The sequence below is a fragment of the Phocoena sinus genome, chromosome 14 (assembly GCF_008692025.1).
Source record: "Phocoena sinus isolate mPhoSin1 chromosome 14, mPhoSin1.pri, whole genome shotgun sequence".
Classification (NCBI taxonomy): Eukaryota; Metazoa; Chordata; class Mammalia; order Artiodactyla; family Phocoenidae; genus Phocoena; species Phocoena sinus.
The window spans coordinates 67,206,732-67,224,275 of record NC_045776.1 but is presented as its reverse complement, the minus strand read 5'-3'; the positions used below and the strand labels follow the sequence as shown (position 1 = coordinate 67,224,275).

Here is a 17,544-nt window from a genome sequence, read left to right as displayed (position 1 = left end):
TGGCAGTAATAACAGTAGTATAAACAACAATAACAGAAGCTCATATAATTTGAGGGGTTACTGTGTGCTGAGGATGATGCTAAGGGTTCTGCATGCATGACCTCATTTAATCCACATAATAATTCTACATGAGGTATTACTATCTTGTTTTGACAGAAGAGTAAACTGAGGCTCCGAAACGTTAAAGAACTTCCCTAGGATCAGTGAGCTGGTGAGAGGCAGGCTGAAATCCAAAGGCAGTGCTTTTCCCTGTCTACCCCGAGCACTAAGACATTAAGGCTAAGCTCCCTGCCACACAGAACCAGTACAGCTAATTACCAAAGGACCAGCACTGGCCCTGGGTGGTGACCTGGCATTCCTGGAACCAGCTACAGTAGATGTGGGGGAGGATCCTGACCACCACTTACCTTGGGAGTCCTCGGGAGGCTTGAACAGAGCCTTGGCCTCATCCACGCTGCCTTCAATCGCCACAGACAACGTCTTATCTAGGAGCAAGAAACAGCTTTCTGTGAAAGTTGCTGAGAGATGGAGCTAAGCTACACGACCAGGCCCGCCCTGGGGCTGCACTTCCTCTGCTTCTGTCACAGCTTCTTACTGACCGGGGCTGGAGGGCAAAAGTCCTTTCTCCAGATGAAGAGGAGCAAGGTGGGAAACCTAAGTCTTTTTCTCATCATTTACTGAAAACAAGGAACCCAAAATGCAGATTCCTGGCCAAGCATCACCTGAGACTAGGGGTGAATGCCTCTCTTTTCAGGCTTACACCAAGGCACAGAAATCCAAATCGATGGCCTAAAGCCACACGGCACAATTCTACCAACTGTCTTAAAGGTTCTCATCCAGAACCTGTAACTGTCCACATTCTGGAAACGACAGCTCTCTCCTCAGTTCTTATTCTCTGTTCTGCACTACACCTAGCACCTGGCACCTGCCTGATACCACAACATTTAACTGGGAGGCAGCAGGACAGTGGGTAGGAACCTGGAACCTGCAGTCCAGTCCTGGCCTGAGTCTCTGCTCAACCAACTCCCAAACTTACAACCTGGAAAGTTATGTCACTGCTCTGAGCCTCAGTTTCTGCACCTATGAAACAGGGACTTGACAAATGGTGGCTGCCCAGTTGGGTTAGGAGGACTGAATTTTAATTATAAAATTACTTTTAAAAATTAATTTTCAATCCTCACAGCAATCCTATAGGAGCAATACTATTACTCTTGCCATTTACAGATGAGAAAATTAAGGCTCAAGGAAGTTAGATACAACAGCCAAGAGGTAAATAAGCTAGGATTCAAGACCAAGTCTATTCAACTTGAGCTTGGTATCCCAAACACAAAGCTAAGTGGCCTGCTCCCTGCACCAGGCCTGACACCTCAATCAGCAATGCCTGGGCCTGCCTCTGTGCAACTCCGTGGGTCTAGTGCTGACAGATCAGATAGGCCATCACCCTTCCTTCTCCATTCAAAAGGGTATACAGAGACACAGATAGTCACAGGAGCCTGAAAGGGTTTGTTCAAGTGCACAAAGAGGGATGACAAACTTCCCCCAAGTGGCGGGCCCTTGGGATATTCCTCAGTGGCTGACCACTGCTTATCTCTGACAACCCTCATGAACCATCACACCTCATCCCAAACAAGCTGGCTGCCCCCATTAACACTGGCAAATGCTAGACTGTTCTTTTGACTAGTTTATTCCTGGAATTCTACAGTAAAATGGGAATGGAAACAGGCTGGGTTTTAAACACAAAAGAAAAGAAAATTACTCACCCTGTCTAGGGGGCTGGGAGGATTTCATATGAGCTGATGATGAAAACAGGAGGGAGAAGAAAGGGGAGGGAGAGGATCAAAAGGACCAGGAAGACACAAGAAGAGAGACAGTAATGTGTTGATGCCCATGGCTGGGAGGAGAGGCATGCACTGGCGCAATGTGTGTCTGTCTGATGCAGTGGGGTGGGCGTAGGGAAGAAAACTTTAGGTGCTGGGTGAAAGCTTGCAGTAGGGCAAAAGGTAGGATCTCTAAAAGCTTCTCAAAATCCTAGTGGAGTCTTGGGCTGCCTTCAAGCTTAATGAGGACACCTCCTCTCCTTCCGTAATTCACTGTTATGACATGCAGCCTGTTCCAGGGCTTGGTGAAAGCCTGAGACAGCTGGCTGGGACCTCTGTTCACCAAAACCTCTCTGTGAAGAGAGCAGGAGGCACTGATCCACCTGCCAAGTGTGCCTTGATGGGGTGAGTGCTTGGGAGGCCAGATAGGCTGCCTGGGCACTGAACACAACAGCCGACCAGTCAGGCTCATCAAAGATTCAGAGCCATCCATTCTGAAATGCCCATCAGGTTAGTCCAGCCTCAGGCCAGCTGGTCAAAACAGCCATGCCGGGCAGTGCAGAGGTCACCTGAGGGCTTCTGAGTAGGGCCAGGGAGCTTTCCTCAGCAGGAGGTGCTTCCAAATGACTCAACTGGCCACAGCTGCTGCTCCCACAGCCCCTCCCTGCCCAGCCCCCATACTCACCACAGGCTTGCCCATATGCAGTGGCCTGGACAAAGAGGACATAGAGGGGAGGTGGTAGGTGTCGGGCTGTCTCATACTGCTTGTGAGCTTGGTCGAAGGGCATAAACAGATACTCCTGCACCGGTAGGGAAGCCTGCGAGCAAGGAAGGAGGGATTTTGTTTTTCTTCTACAGGCACACACAGGAACATGTGGCTTCTTAGTTACTTAATATACAGTTTTTTATTTATGAAAGTGATAGCAGCAATAAACAGTAAGAAAATGAACTTTAAAAAAAGATACCATTTCGCCTAGCATCAAGAAAACATCAAATACCTAAATGTCAAAAGTGTGTCAACCTCTACACAAACACCTGAGAAATGAAAGATCTAAATGAATGGAGATATATGCCATGTTAATGGCCTCCAAGGCTTAATACCACCCAGATGTCAATTCTCCCCAAAGTATCTATGGATTCAATGCAATCCAATCTAAATCCCAGCAGATGAAAATAGACTAGCTGATTCTAAAACTTATATGTAAATAAAAAAGGCCAAGAATAACAGAGATAATCCTGAAAAATTAAATTGGAGGACTTACATTATTGAGCATCAAGACTTCTGATACAGCTAGAGTAATAAGTCAGTGTGATATTGGTGCAGAGACAACTAGATCACGCACACACAAACCCAAACATATACAGATATCTGATTTATGACAAAAATGGCACTGCAGAACAGTGGGGGAAAGAATGGTCTTTTCAATAAATGAATCAGCTGAATACCTATGTGGGGAAAGAATCTGACCTTCACCTCACACTACATACAAAATTCACTTCCAGGAAGACTATAGATTTCAATGTGGAAGGTTAAACAATAGGGCTCTATAAGAAAATACGAGAATATTTCCATGACCTTGGGACAGAGAAAGGAAAAGACTGATAACTGGATCGTATTAAAATTAAGAACATCTGCTCATTAAAGGATCCTATTATGAAAGTGAAAAGGAAAGATATCTGCAGAAGACTCATCTCCAGAAAATATAAAGAATTCTGGGCAACCCAACAGAAAAATGAGCAAAAGACTTTAACAGGCCCTTCACAAATGAGGTACTCCAAAAGCCAGTTAGTATATAAAATGTGCTGTGCTCAACGTCACTGGTGCCCAGGGAAATGGAAATTTAAACCATAAAAGATACCCTCCAGAATGGCTATAATCAAGAAAAATGACAACATCAAGAGTTGACAAGGATGTGGAAAATTAGCACTTTCAGATGGTGATGGTGGGAATTTCAAAAATCAGTACAATCACTTTAGAAAATTGTTTCACTGAATACCAAAGCTAAATATACGCATAGCATACTATGATCCAACAATTTCATTCCTGGGTATATATTCAAAAGAAATGTGTACACATGTACACCAAAGGACACGTGTAAGAAGGCTCCTAGTGGCATTATTCGCAACAGCCCCAAACTGGAAACACCCCAAATCAAACACTAAACATCAATGAGAATAAATGAACTCCTGGTACTCAAAACAACCTAGATAAATCTCACAAACTGTTGAATCAAAGAAGCCAGACACAGGGCTTCCCTGGTGGTACAGTGAGAGTCAGCCTGCCGATGCAGGGGACACGGGTTCATGCCCTGGTCCGGGAAGATCCCACATGCCGCAGAGCGGCTGGGCCCATGAGCCATGGCTGCTGAGCCTGTGCGTCCGGAGCCTGTGCTCCACAACGGGAGTGGCCACAACAGTGAGAGACCCACGTACCGCAAAAAAAAAAAAAAAAAGAAGCCAGACACAAAAGAATATGTATTATATCATTCCATCTATGTAAGTTAAAATACAGGCCAGGACTTCCCTGGTGGCACAGTGGTTAAGAATCCGCCTGCCAATGCAGGGGACATGGGTTTGAGCGCTGGTCTGGGAAGATCCCACATGCCGCGGAGAAACTAAGCCCATAGGCCACAACTACTGAGCCTGCACTCTAGAGCCCGTGAGCCACAACTACTGAGCCCGCATGCCACAACTACTGAAGCCCGTGTGCCTAGAGCCCGTGCTCCGCAACAAGCCACCACAACGAGAAGCCCGCACACCACAACAGAGTAGCCCCTGCTCGCTGCAACTAGAGAAAGCCCACGCGCAGCAACGAAGACCCGTAGCAGTCAAAAAAACAAAACAAACAAACCAACAAAAACAGGCCAAGCTAACCTGTGATGTTAGAAGTCAAGATTAAAGGTTATGGGATGGGGGGACAGTGACTGGGAGGGGAATAAAGTATCTTCTGGAAAATTGCTAATGTTCTTGATTTGGGTGATTACACAGATGTGTTCACAAATGTGTACACAGGGAATATCCACTGAACTGTGAGTATGCTTACGAGTTGTATGCTTTTCTTTATATAAAATTATTTTTTTTAAGTAGTATATGTACATTTCTTTTTAAAGCTGTATTCGAGTTTATAAGGCAAAAATTCCCAGTTCCCAACCACCAAAGGTAACTGTTAATGGTTTGGTGTGAAAACATACTTTTCTAAGCACATACATGACTTACACATATATACAGCCATTTGAATACTTTGTAAATGACGGTATACAAATGGGATTATACATGTTCTACAACTTGCAGTTTTTGATTTCGTAATTTAATAGATCTTTCTGTCCAGTTATTCTGTCAGTAACAGGATGCTCCATACTTCCATTATAGGTGTAAGACTGAACCACACAAGAATTTATTTAACCTGTACCCTATTTATTTAACCTGTACCCTATTTAGGAGCATTCAGTGTTTCCAGTTAACAGGAAAAATTTAAGTACAAACAAAATTTTTAGTTTCTGATCTTTGTCCCATATGAAGTGTTACTGAGCATATTTGTTAACTCTAATTCTATGCCTAGAGTTGAAGAGAAGAAATGTAGATCTTGCCAAATCCTACAAAAGTGAATTTTCAATTTCACTAGGGTCCTTTTACAAAGTTCCTCCATATTAGCCATTTACCCTGCTTTATAAAACTATGAAGATTTAGATCAAATTTGGCTTCACAAAGCAAACAAAAATCAGGTCACCCGTATAGAAAGAAATTACATTTTACAGGTAAAGTGGGGACTTTTCCTCCTAAGGTACCTAACGGTTTTCAAATATGAGTAAAGTTCTTTTCAGAGCAAGTAGATCTGCTGAGCAGCTGGCCCCTGTGGTGCAGTCAGGGGGATCTAATAGACATTTGTGGAAGCATGCTTAGATACCTGGGGACTGTGGGCTGGTGGAGATCATGCAAGGTGTAAACTAAACTTACAGTTTGTGAAAGCGTTTTACCCGGAATAGGCGCTGGGTGAAAACAAAACGCCAAGGTACGTGTGCGTATACGTTCCAGAGCCAATCCTGCTAGCAATTCCTCCACACAGGACACAACCTTATCACACCTGCTGTGGGCATGCAGACGGGACCATCCTTGCACTGTGCTCTAACACTGATTAGGGTAACAGACCCGACAAAACCCACAGGGTGATGTGGCTGCTGGTGGCCTCAGGTCAGCAATGTGCCACTGAGTGGTGAAGGCAAAGCAAAAGCCGAGGAGGTGGCACGGTGTGGGGAGACCCTCACCTGCATGATGCTGTTGAGACGAGGCTGGAGGCTACTCAGGTACTCCTTCTTTACTTCAATCTCCTTAAGGATCTTCTCCTTGTTGGACAGGCACTCTCGGTACTTCTCCGCCAGCCTGTTGGGGGAAGACAGCACTGTCGCCTGATGCTCTCCAGGGACACCCCAACACACCTGTTCACTATCAGACTCTACCTAATGACAGCAGTCACGATTATCTGCTAATGTTTACCTAGCACTTACTATGTGCCAGGCACTTTGGAAAATGGCGTACAAGCATTATGGCATTTAATCCTTATAAAAACCCGGGAAGATAGGGACTTTTTTTTATCCCCGAAGGAGGAAACAAAGGCTCAGGGAGGTAGATAACTTGCCCAAGGTCATCCAGTAAGAGCAAGCACAGAGCTGCGCTCTGAACCCATGCCTGTCTGCTCCAGAGGCTGTGCCCATGACCACTGGTATCACCTACTGCTCCGTTTCCTGCCTCAGAGGCTAGACCCAGAACTTTCACAAATATATGGACTCAGCAGCTACAGGACACAAATGAGGCCCATGGACCTGAGTGGGGCAGAGTGGGGATAGATTCCAGACCAGAGCCACAGGAATGGAACACTTATGGCTTAGCCAAGGGCAAGTGATGTACTGGACAGAGGTGTGACAGGCCAGCCCCATCTGCTAAAAAACTGACACCAAGTCCTTAAGATCCAGACTCAGTACTTATTAAATTCATTACGTAGACCAAAGGCACAAAATATACTCAACAACAGAAAAAGGCAAGGAATTAAAAACAGCAGCTTCTCTGACAGAAAACAGAACAAATGTGCCAACCAAAAGCCCTGGAACTCGTGTACAAACATGAAAGGGAAAAAGGTCACCATGATGGAAGGGATGCAACCATAAAAAGTTCAGGATGAAAAAAATATACATACCATATTCTAAGGAAGATCTAGATTAAATTACACAGTATAGACATTCTACTTACGGTTAATAAATAAAAGCTCTTTATTAGTACAAAAAGTTTTATATGTAAAGGGGTGCCTCAAAGCATTATTTATAATACCAAAACAATGCAAACAACTTAAAGTCCAATTCAATATGGGAACAATTATGTGATTTACAATTTACCCTGGAATGTTGTACAACCTTCTAAAATAATGTTTGCACAGCTTTGCAATACCACACAAATATGCTTACAGGTGGGGGAAAAGGCAAAAAAAAATCAGATTAATAATACAAAAGGTATTTAGGTGTTAGGCACTAAATTTTAAAGAAAAAGTTACTCTTTCGCATAACGGCGTTAAGAAATTCTGACCCCACTTATGATGCAGTTGGTCAAGTGTGAACTGCTAAGCGTGAATTAATCACAAAACGGGATTTGGTCTTAGAGACTATTCTGCTGGTTCCACACTGCTTTGCTATCTGATCCTGGGTCAGGACAAAGCACTGTCCCTCATGGATAAAGGTCCGTGTCTGCACAGGTGAACAAGGTCAGGAAGGAGGAAACGCTACCTTTTCCGCTGCTCCAGCTCCCAGTCCAGACGTGCAAGGGTTTGCTGGTGAGGGTCTCCCATGGTGACTTCCACCTTGCTGATATCTGGAGGAGCCTCCTTATAAAACTCCTCTAAGCTGACCAGATCGATTTCTTCGTGCTTTGACCTGCAGTCAAAAACTCAATGTCAGGGCTTCCCTGGTGGCACAGTGGTTCAGAGTCCGCCTGCCAATCCAGGGGACATGGTTCGTGCCCTGGTCTGGGAAGATCCTGCATGCCGCGGAGTGGCTAGGCCCGTGAGCCATGGCCGCTGAGCCTGTACATCCGGAGCCTGTGCTCCGCAACGGGAGAGGCCACAGCAGTGAGAGGCCCGCGTAACGCAGAAAAAAAAACCCAAAAAACTCAATGTCAAGCTGCTGCTCTCAGAAACCCAAACTGTGGCTTAAACAGGCCCAGAATTCCACCCCGTGTATGTCAACTCAGCCCTGGTCTACAGCTACCCAGGAACCTAGAATCCAGTCTTCTCAGCAAATGCTCATTAGCAGGTGTTTTAATGTGAAGAGAGGTAGTTGGTGACATGCCACAGGATCCTTATCCATGTTGCCCAAGCTTTATATCCATGATTTAGCTGAAAACCTAAAAATACACTTACGAAATTTACAGACCTCTCCAAGCTGTGCAAGAGAGCTAAGAGCTTAAAGAATCAAATAAAAACACCATGGTCTAGGTCTAGACTGTCAGGTTGAAACCAAGAAATGCCATTTAACAGGAATAAACATAAGAGTCTACACTTAAGTTCAAATTATTAACTGCCTAAATATAGCATGCGGAAGATCCAACATAATATGACCAGATGTGAAAAGATCTAGAGGCTCTAACTGTTGATGTACAGTGACACACAATAACCGAGATGGGGATTTTTATCTCCATTTTTCAAATGAGATAGAGGCTTCCATCAGTAAGCAGCTTGCCCAAGATCACATAGCTAGGGAGAGGGAGAGCTGGGATTTGAACCCAGACTGTCTGATTCCAGGGCCCCTGATCCTTCCACATGGCCACCTGCCTCACTACAGGGTTTGCTGGCTTTCATCTGAACAATGGTTACAGGTGGAGCATCCTATCTTTCTTCTTTTTAAATAGTACTATTTTTGAAACTTCTTGTAAGTCTTAAACTGAGAGTTTATTTCCTCCATGAACCCTTCTCCCAGGTTCCCCCAATGATAATATCTTATCTAAGCATAATACATTGTCAAAACTAGGAAACTGACAATTGTACAATACTATTAACTCAGGTACCTGATGTGGATTTCACTTCTATTAGTATTTAAATATTATTATGTGGACGGACTCGTGAAGCAGATAAAGAAACCTCTCAAAAATCAGCATACACCAGACCCAATGCCTAACGTGGTCCCCCTCATCCCAAGTTTATTACAAATAAAACCTGACTCCTTACAGTTTACACAAATAGATCTGACAAGGCAAGAACACGTTCCCTTCTCTTATTTTGTCTATTCCTTCCTCTTTCACATCTCTCAGCTTGGATTTGCCAAGGGGCATCACAGTTTAAGGACACTGACAAACTGTAGTTTGTTCACCTAAAGGCAGCTAGGCAGCAAGAAGTTCAGGTTCCAAATAATGATATCCAGTTGCAAAAATGAATTGCTGGAACTTTAGAGAGGAAAGCTGGGCCAAAAGGTTAAAAAGATGTAATTGGAAGTCAGCTGCTCCCATACAACGTGCTCAGGAATCAAACTGGTAATGCAAAGGCTCTGCCTGCTGGGGAGAGACAACTGTTTTTCACCAGGTTCAGAGCGCAAAACTCAAAAGGGTCAGACAGGCTTCTGAGGTTCTTTGTGCAGCCTGGAACTACTGCTTCCAATTCTCCCACTCAAAGTGATCTATTCACCCTTCCCCCAGATCCTGTAGTCTCCAAGTGCATCTGACTTCTTTTTAAAAAAAATGGCTCACACTGAGCTATGTAGGAAAAAGCAGTTACCAACAGACCATCTTGCCAAAGCCCTGTGCTCCAACACTCACTTAAACTCCAGACATTTAGTGATCTCCTTCTGCAGGTGCATCACCTCATACAACAGGTTCTGGAGCTGCAGGTGATAGGCGTCCACTTTCTGCTTGGCCTGAAAGGAGGACAAGGTCAGAGGTGAGTGGGGCAAGTCGGGGTGGGGTGGGGCAAAGCAGAGCAGCAGCAAACTCAGAAAAGGGGTAAAGGAGATTAAAGATGGGATGAGAAGGAGGAAGAGGAGGGTTAAATCTCTCAGCTCCTACCTCATGAGTCTGATCTCTTCCTTTCTTCAACCTGATGTGGGCTAATCGGTTAAGCTTTTTTAGAGTCATGAAATGCACACAGCTCTGGATCTTCCGATCTTCGATCTCAACTGCCTACAGGCCAAAAAAACTGGTAAAGACCTTGACAACAGGAGCTGGCTCAGCTTCCTTCAGCCCCTCACTGCTCATCCTCATCCAGAGTCAAAAACAGACACTGGGGCTTCCCTGGTGGCGCAGTGGTTGAGAGTCCGCCTGTCGATGCAGGGGACATGGGTTCGTGCCCTGGTCTGGGAGGATCCTACATGCCGCGGAGTGGCTGGGCCCGTGAGCCATGGCCACCGAGCCTGCACGTCCGGAGCAACGGGAGGGGCCACAACAGTGAGAGGCCCGCATACCAGGAAAAAAAAAAAAAAAAAAAAGACAGACACTGGAAGGAGCTCAGAACCATAAGAAGTGTCGGGGGAAATGGAAGAATGACTGTATAAGGGAATGCTTAAGGTTCCCAGGCATAAAAAACTAATTTCTACTTGGACCAAAGTAACAGGAATCAAAGATGGAGCAAAGGCAGCCAATGCAAACAACAGCTGTCTCTACACAATGTAAACAGAGATCCTAACAATGACAACATCATGTCACACAACTTGACCTCTATAAACAACATTACAGAATAATTTAAATGAAAATAGCAGAATTACAGCTGTAAAACTTGACTACAGTATAACAGATAGAATGTAATAATCTTAACAATATTGGCCAGTATAAGCACAAATAAGTGAGATTCCTGGAAAAATACGGATTGTTTTATTTTGAACTTACCCATTTAGTTTTCAGTCACACTGTTTTGCTTCTCTGCCCTGAAACCTTTTTTTTCATTTAATATTAATACTTTAATTTTTGGTCTCTGATTTATTTGTACATATCTAGCCTTATAATAGCAATGGTGATTGACATGTACCATAATTTCTCCACGCCCAGCACTTAATAAATATCATTTGGATGAATTATCAAATTACAGTTATGGAAAAAATTAATTATCCTGTACTTTCAGGACTGTAATTGATGACTGGGTGGTGATGTTACAATAAATTAATAGGCAGGTCTCTGGAGCCCTCAGGCTCTAACCCCATGATGATGGCAGGACATAAGACCAATATAAAGAAGGGCTCTGATAGGTGCGAAACAGGTCCATCCATGCAGACCCACCAGGTCCGTGTCCTCCCAGCCCCACTCCTTACCACATCCTTGCCTCCCCTGCTCTTCAGGTCCTGGATCTCCGCCATGAGCCTCTGCAACTCCTGGCACGTGTACTTGTACAGCTCATAGTCTCTGCCAGGGTCCCGCAGGTCCACCTCAGCCTCCTCGCTGTAGTATTTACCTTCCTGTGGAGGCAAGGATACAGGCCTTGGGTGGAGAGTAAAAGTATCTCTGTTGGAACAGGGACACCTGGCTGAGATGAGTAACAGTGAAGCCCCAAATCAGGTCTCTAAAGGATCTGGTCTGCAAATCAAATGTTTTTCTTTTTTCCAAAATGGAAAAGAATTCCTCTTTTCCTCTTTCTGATTATAAAGTAATGCATGCTTGGTGTCAGAGATTCAGAACATAGAGAGGAGTATCAAAAACAAAACGAAAACTTGCCTATAATCTCACCTCCCAGCCTGATGTAACTCCATTGTTAGTATTGTGGATAAATACATTAAAAAAATAAATAAGGGCTTCCCTGGTGGCGCAGTGGTTGAGAGTCCACCTGCCGATGCAGGGGACACGGGTTCGTGCCCCGGTCTGGGAGGATCCCACGTGCCGCGGAGCGGCTGGGCCCGTGAGCCATTGCCGCTGAGCCTGCGCGTCCAGAGCCTGTGCTCCGCAATGGGAGAGGCCACAACAGTGAGTGGCCCACATACCGCAAAAAAAATAAATAAATAAAAAATATAAATAAATAAATAAATAAATAAAATAAAATGGGATCATATTGTTCATGCTATTTAGTGCAATTTCCCATCACAATAAATATAAATCTCCATCAAAATGGCTATATATAGATGAACCAGAATTCATTTAACCAAATTTCTACTGATGGGTGTTTAGACGGTCAAATCAAGCTTTAGCAGAAACTAAAATATCCTAATTGGTCTCCCAGACTTTGGAATAAACAAACACATCTCTTTAAGAGAGAGTCAGTTACAATTAAAAATATTGCATTGCATATTTGAAAGTTGCTAAAAGAGTGGATCTTAAAAGTTCTCATCACAAGAAAAAAATTTTTGTAACAACTATGTAACACGTTGGATGTTAACTAGACTATTTCGGTGATCTTTTCACAAAATAAACAAATATCAATCATTATGTTGTACACCTGAAATTAATATAATGTTATATACCAATTATACCTCAATTTAATTTTTTTTAAAAAGAGTCAGAATCAATACCTCCCAAAGGATAAGGTTTTTCGTTAATTTTAATTTCCTAAATCTGAGGAAAGCATCATCTTCCATTTAAGTTGAAGCTGGTATGTTTCTCTATTCTAGTTAAAAAACAAACAAAAACCACAACCAACCAAAAAATCAAGTTAAGTCATACAATCTATGGACTGGGAGAAAATATTTGCAAGCGATGCGACCAACAAGGGCTTAATTTCCAAAATACACAGACAGCTCATACAACTCAATAACAAGAAACCAAACAACCCAATCAAAAAGTGGGCAGAAGAGTAAACAGACATTTCTCCAAAGAAGACATACAGATGGCCAAGAAGTACATGAAAATATACTCCACATCGCTAATTATTAGAGAAATGCAAATCAAAACTACAGTGAGGTACCACCTCACGCCAGTCAGAATGGCCATCATTAAAGTCTACAAATAAATGCTGGAGAGGGAGTAAAGAAAAGGGAACCTTCCTACACTGCTGGTGGGAACGTAAACTGGTGCACACTATGTAAAACAGTATGGAGGTTCCTCAAAAAACTAAAAATAGAGTTGCCATATGATCCAGCAATCCCATTCCTGGGCACATCCGGACAAAACTCTAACTAGAAATGGTACATGCACCTCAACATTCATAGCAGCACTGTTCACAATAGCCAAGACATAGAAGCAACCTAACCGTCCATCGACAGATGAATGGATAAAGAAGATGTGGCGTATATACAGACAATGGAATACTACTCAGCCATAAGAAAGAATGAAATAATAGCATTTGCAGCAACATGGATGGACCTAGAGATTAGGTACAAAGTGAAGTCAGTCATAAAGAGAAAGACAAATATCATATGATACCACTTACATGTGGAATCTAAAATATGACACAAATGAACTTACTTACAAAACAGGTTCACAGACACAGAGAACAGATTTGTGGTTGCCAAGGGGAAGGATGGATTGGGAGTTTGGGATTAGCAGATGCAAACTATTATATATAGAATGGATAAACAACAAGGTTCTACTGCATTGCACAAGGAACTATATTCAAGATTCTGTAATAAACCATAATGGAAAAGAAAAAAATTGTTAAGTCATAAATTAGCTTGACAGATTCAAGGACAGAGAAACAGCAAAAGAAGAACCTGCTGACTACGACAGCACTCAGGCCTCAGAAGACGTTCTTTAGCTACATGGTTCTGGTACTGTCTTGGTAGCAGACCAGGGATGTCACATCTCCAAAGCCTTAGTGGCCGCTGCGGATGGACTGCCTTCTTCTGACCATCAGGAAAGCTGGAGACACACACCATACTAGAATGCATTCTCTGTTCAGGCACTAATCGTGTCTAGTACAGGCTTGTTGGTTCTTGGGATGCTGCAGCTAAATCTGATATGGATTCTCAGGTCTTGAAGAGCCAAGGGAATTCCAGGCACCTGGTCAGACAGAGGCCACCTGGGAGGTTATGCCTATGACCCTCGGCTGCTGCAAACCCACAGCCAGGTGCTTGGCCACGAGCTGCAATTTCTCAGCAGCACAGCAGCCCTGGCTGATCTCACCTGTTCAGTGTCAGAACGATTACGCTTCCCTTCAGCTGGAGCTCCATCACTTCGGATCACTTTGGGCTTTCGTTTTTTGCTCGATTCCGATGACATGGTTGTTTGGTGAAGTCAGGAGGAAACAGTAGAGACCTGTTAAGAGGAGAAAGCTTCTGAGCTCTTCCAGAGTTGGAACTGGAGATTTTCCTAGAGTCAGAATACTGAAGTCTAACTAGCAGTTGTGCCCGCTTACACTCTTGGTAACTCAAGAAAAGTCATCAACCCTCCAAAACCTCAATTTAATCCTCTGTAAAAAGCAGAATCATCCCTCAGCCTGTTCAAAATGAACTCATCTTCCCCAACTCCACCTCCTTTAAAGGCACCACCACAACCCCACTGACCAAACTCCTCAGCCAGGCACCTAAGCCCATTCTCAACACTACTGATTGATCATTGTGTGCTGGACCTTGATCTAAGCACTTCAAAGATATGTTCTCATTTGGTTCTTATAACAAGGATCCTCTCAGATATGAACAAGCACCATTTTACAGGTGAGAACACTGAGGGTCAGGAAGGTGAAAGACTTGCCCAAGGTCACACAGCTAGTGTGCTAAAGCTAGGGTCCAACCCATGCCACAGCAGTGCTCCTGACAACTACATTACTGTATCTTGTAGTGTTGCCACCATGTCATCTGGCGATGCCATCAACTCCCTGGTTGACGCGAAAATTTAAAAGAACAGAATAGGGACTTCCCTGGTGGCACAGGGGTTAAGAATCTGCCTGCCAGTGCAGGGGACACGGGTTTGAGCCCTGGTCCGGGAAGATACCACATGCCGCGCAGCAACTAAGCCCATGCACCACAGCTACTGAGCCTGAGCTCTAGAGCCCGTGAGCCACAACTACTGAGCCCACGTGCCTAGAGCCCATACTCCACAACAAGAGAAGCCACGAAGAGTAGCCCCTGCTCACCGCAACTAGAGAAAGTCCGCGCACAGCAACGAAGACCCAACGCAGCCAAGAAAATAATAAAAATAAAATAAAATAGAAAACAAAAAATTTAAAAGAACAGAACATACATTCATGGGCCTCTAGCGTCACAAAGTATCCTCTCTCTGCTACCTCTACTGTCACCAGCAGCCCCCGAGGTGGGCAGCACTAACCCCCCTACCCCAGTGAATCTGTCACCAACACTTATTGAGGGAGCCAATGCCTCAACAGAGTCAAGTCAGAGAAACCCTGGGCTGGAGTCTCCAGTCCTCTATCTCATGGCTATGAGTCCTGCGACAAGTCACTTCACTTTTCTCTGCACCTACTTCCTCCCATATCAAATGAAAATAGCCATCCCTACCTCAGAGGTGGCTGTGGACATTAATGCAGGAGGCGCTCCACTGGGGCAGGTGATGAAGATGATCTGAGAGCAGGGCTTTAGATGGTACACAAGTGGTTAATAATGTTAAACACCTACGGAGAAAGTTAATTCCTTTCAATTCTTTTTAGAAACTTCTGATCGCTTCAAGAAGAACGTGTCATTTCCCTAGTTAGTCTTTAACACCTATGAATGACAACGTCCTTTTGTTGACAAAAGGACTCTATCTCAGATCCTTAGACAATGAAATCTAGCCACAATTATTAACGATAACCTTTACATATTAAATACATTAATTTTTATCACTACCTTCTGCATAGGACAAGTGAGAAAAGTTTTCTATTTATGGTAAAGATTTAAATTTTTCTTTTAAAGTAAATTTAAATTTTAAAAGTGACTCAATTAAAAGCCTTTAGTAAACAATCGTACAAGATAAGCTGATTTTTCACAGAGGGACCCGAAAAGCGTTAAGTGTGCGAAATCCTGACTTTGGCAAGACAGTAGACAGTGCCTGGCACACACAAGCGCATAATAAATGAGAGCTGATATCACCACCACCGTGGTGGCCGTTATCTAGAAGCTGCCCCATAAGGCCTGACGAGGCTGCAGACACCATTTTCCACAGGAGAAAAGTGAGAGTGCGGCGCCGAGCGGCCGGGGTCTCCGGAGAACGAGGACGGAGAACCGGGTCAGACCCCAGGCCGGGGACGCCCTCGGGAGGTCCGCACACCAGTCCCAGCGCGCCCAGCCCCACCCCAGTCCTCTCCTCACCACACTGCGCCCCGACCTGTCCCGGCCAGCGAGCCACTTCCCGCGGCTCCCGCACCACAGAGAAGCGGAAGGAAGGAGCGGCCGACCGGAAGTGAGGCGTGGAGGCCGGAAGCGGAGCGCGAAGGGTCCCGACGCAGCCACCAAGCGGTGCGGGCGGCTGCTGGGCTGCGAGGGGTCTAGGAGACGGCGGCACCTGGGTTGTCTGGGCGGGTCCCAGCCGGCCAACAGCCTCACGCTGCCCTCTGAAACCAGGAAACCGAAGTTGCAAGGGCAAAGACTATGTGCCTCGTTCATTCTTTCCCCAGCGCCTAAAGCTATGCCCAGCAACTAGTAGGTGCTCGGCCAAGTATTTGTTGAATGAATTTGTCGAGAGCCCAAGATAACGCAAGAATGTAGTCGTGCCGTGACTTGGACACTTGTGAATTTGCTTCCATAACCTGGATTCTTAACCACTGTCATACTCACCCGAACATCCCACACTAGCGAGAGCAGCAAGTCAAGGTGGGCATTAATCCCATCTTACCCCGCCTCTTTTCCCCCCCAAGTTCATCCCCGTTTTAGGCCCGATTTGCCCTAGGGCAGAGTCACAAATCTAATGCAGCATTTGACAGCTTCAAGTATTTTCTACCCCTGGTATGAATTGTACTGATGAGGTTCAGTAAATCCTACTCATCTGAAGATAGAAACACCGATGTCCTGAATCCCTGGTTACGCAGTGTATTTCCTTCTGCCGTAGAAGGAGGCCCTCCCCAAAAGTAGCTCAGGGAACACAATAACCTCCAGTGGGGTAGATCAGCCAGGTGGACCTGCGAAGCTGGCCCTGCCTGGGGCACTTGCCAAATTTCCTTGCAGATGAAGAAAAGACACCATGGTTATAGTAAACATTTAACTGGTTCCATCAGTGACTCCACCACAAGTTTTCCTGAAACGGAGGCAGAATCAAGATACTCAGAAGTTCATGAGGTGTGGGAGTCACTGAGGAGGTCCCCAAAGTCACTGACCCCACTAAACACACCTGATGGCCCAGTGGAATGAGGGTTGGGCTGAGAGAATGTGAAGAGGGAGAAAAGGAACACGGGGTGAGGGAAATACGGGACCTAGTCCGTAGTTCTGCCTGCAGGAAGACAATAGGGAGGGCAGAAGACACTCCCTGCACAGAAGGGCTGGAACAACTTGTTCAAGTTCTCAACCTCATTATGTGGGAAGAAAGAGATGCACCTCCCTCCAACTGTCTTGTATTAGGAACCCCTCCCCAAGTGGTCTTCTGTCATCTCTGTTCTATCTTCCCAATTCTGTATTCCAAATTCTTCAGTGCAAACCCAAGTTCTGAGTTCTAAGTTCTACCTTCTGGGTTCCTGTTCCATTCTGCTTCCCTCCCCCAGGTCCTTCCCAGCTCCCATCCCTTTTCCCAGCCTTTCTGGGTGGAATATGTGGATGTCCTGCTGACTTAGCTAACTTGAGGGTTTTCCCTTTTGCTTCTTGAGGCAGTTCTAGGCTTTTCTCCAGCAGAAGGGACTTGGCTCAGACTGTCCACCAAGTGGGTGGCCGAGTAGAGACCAGGGAATTCCTGAGAGCCTGGCCTGGTCTGACCTCCTCCCTTCCCA

The 17,544-nt window shown here is 44.9% G+C and overlaps 1 protein-coding gene across 4 annotated transcripts in view; it reads right to left on the bottom strand.

Moving 5' to 3' along the window:
- Positions 1-17,544, bottom strand: part of THOC5 (THO complex 5) — a 33,477-nt gene that overhangs the window by 15,767 nt on the left and 166 nt on the right. Inside the window, exons 2-11 of one of the 4 annotated variants that reach the window (XM_032602674.1) lie at positions 15,941-16,785; positions 15,152-15,264; positions 13,824-13,955; positions 11,087-11,230; positions 9,852-9,965; positions 9,606-9,703; positions 7,586-7,732; positions 6,080-6,194; positions 2,503-2,635; positions 408-485 (exon numbers count right to left, since the gene is read on the bottom strand). In XM_032602674.1, the coding sequence (XP_032458565.1) occupies positions 408-485; positions 2,503-2,635; positions 6,080-6,194; positions 7,586-7,732; positions 9,606-9,703; positions 9,852-9,965; positions 11,087-11,230; positions 13,824-13,919 (925 nt within the window). In that variant the 5' untranslated portion in view covers positions 13,920-13,955; positions 15,152-15,264; positions 15,941-16,785. Of the gene's footprint in view, positions 1-407; positions 486-2,502; positions 2,636-6,079; positions 6,195-7,585; positions 7,733-9,605; positions 9,704-9,851; positions 9,966-11,086; positions 11,231-13,823; positions 13,956-15,151; positions 15,265-15,940; positions 17,541-17,544 lie in introns of those variants that run through there. The other 3 variants (XM_032602673.1, XM_032602675.1, XM_032602676.1) reach the window with 3 other exon arrangements.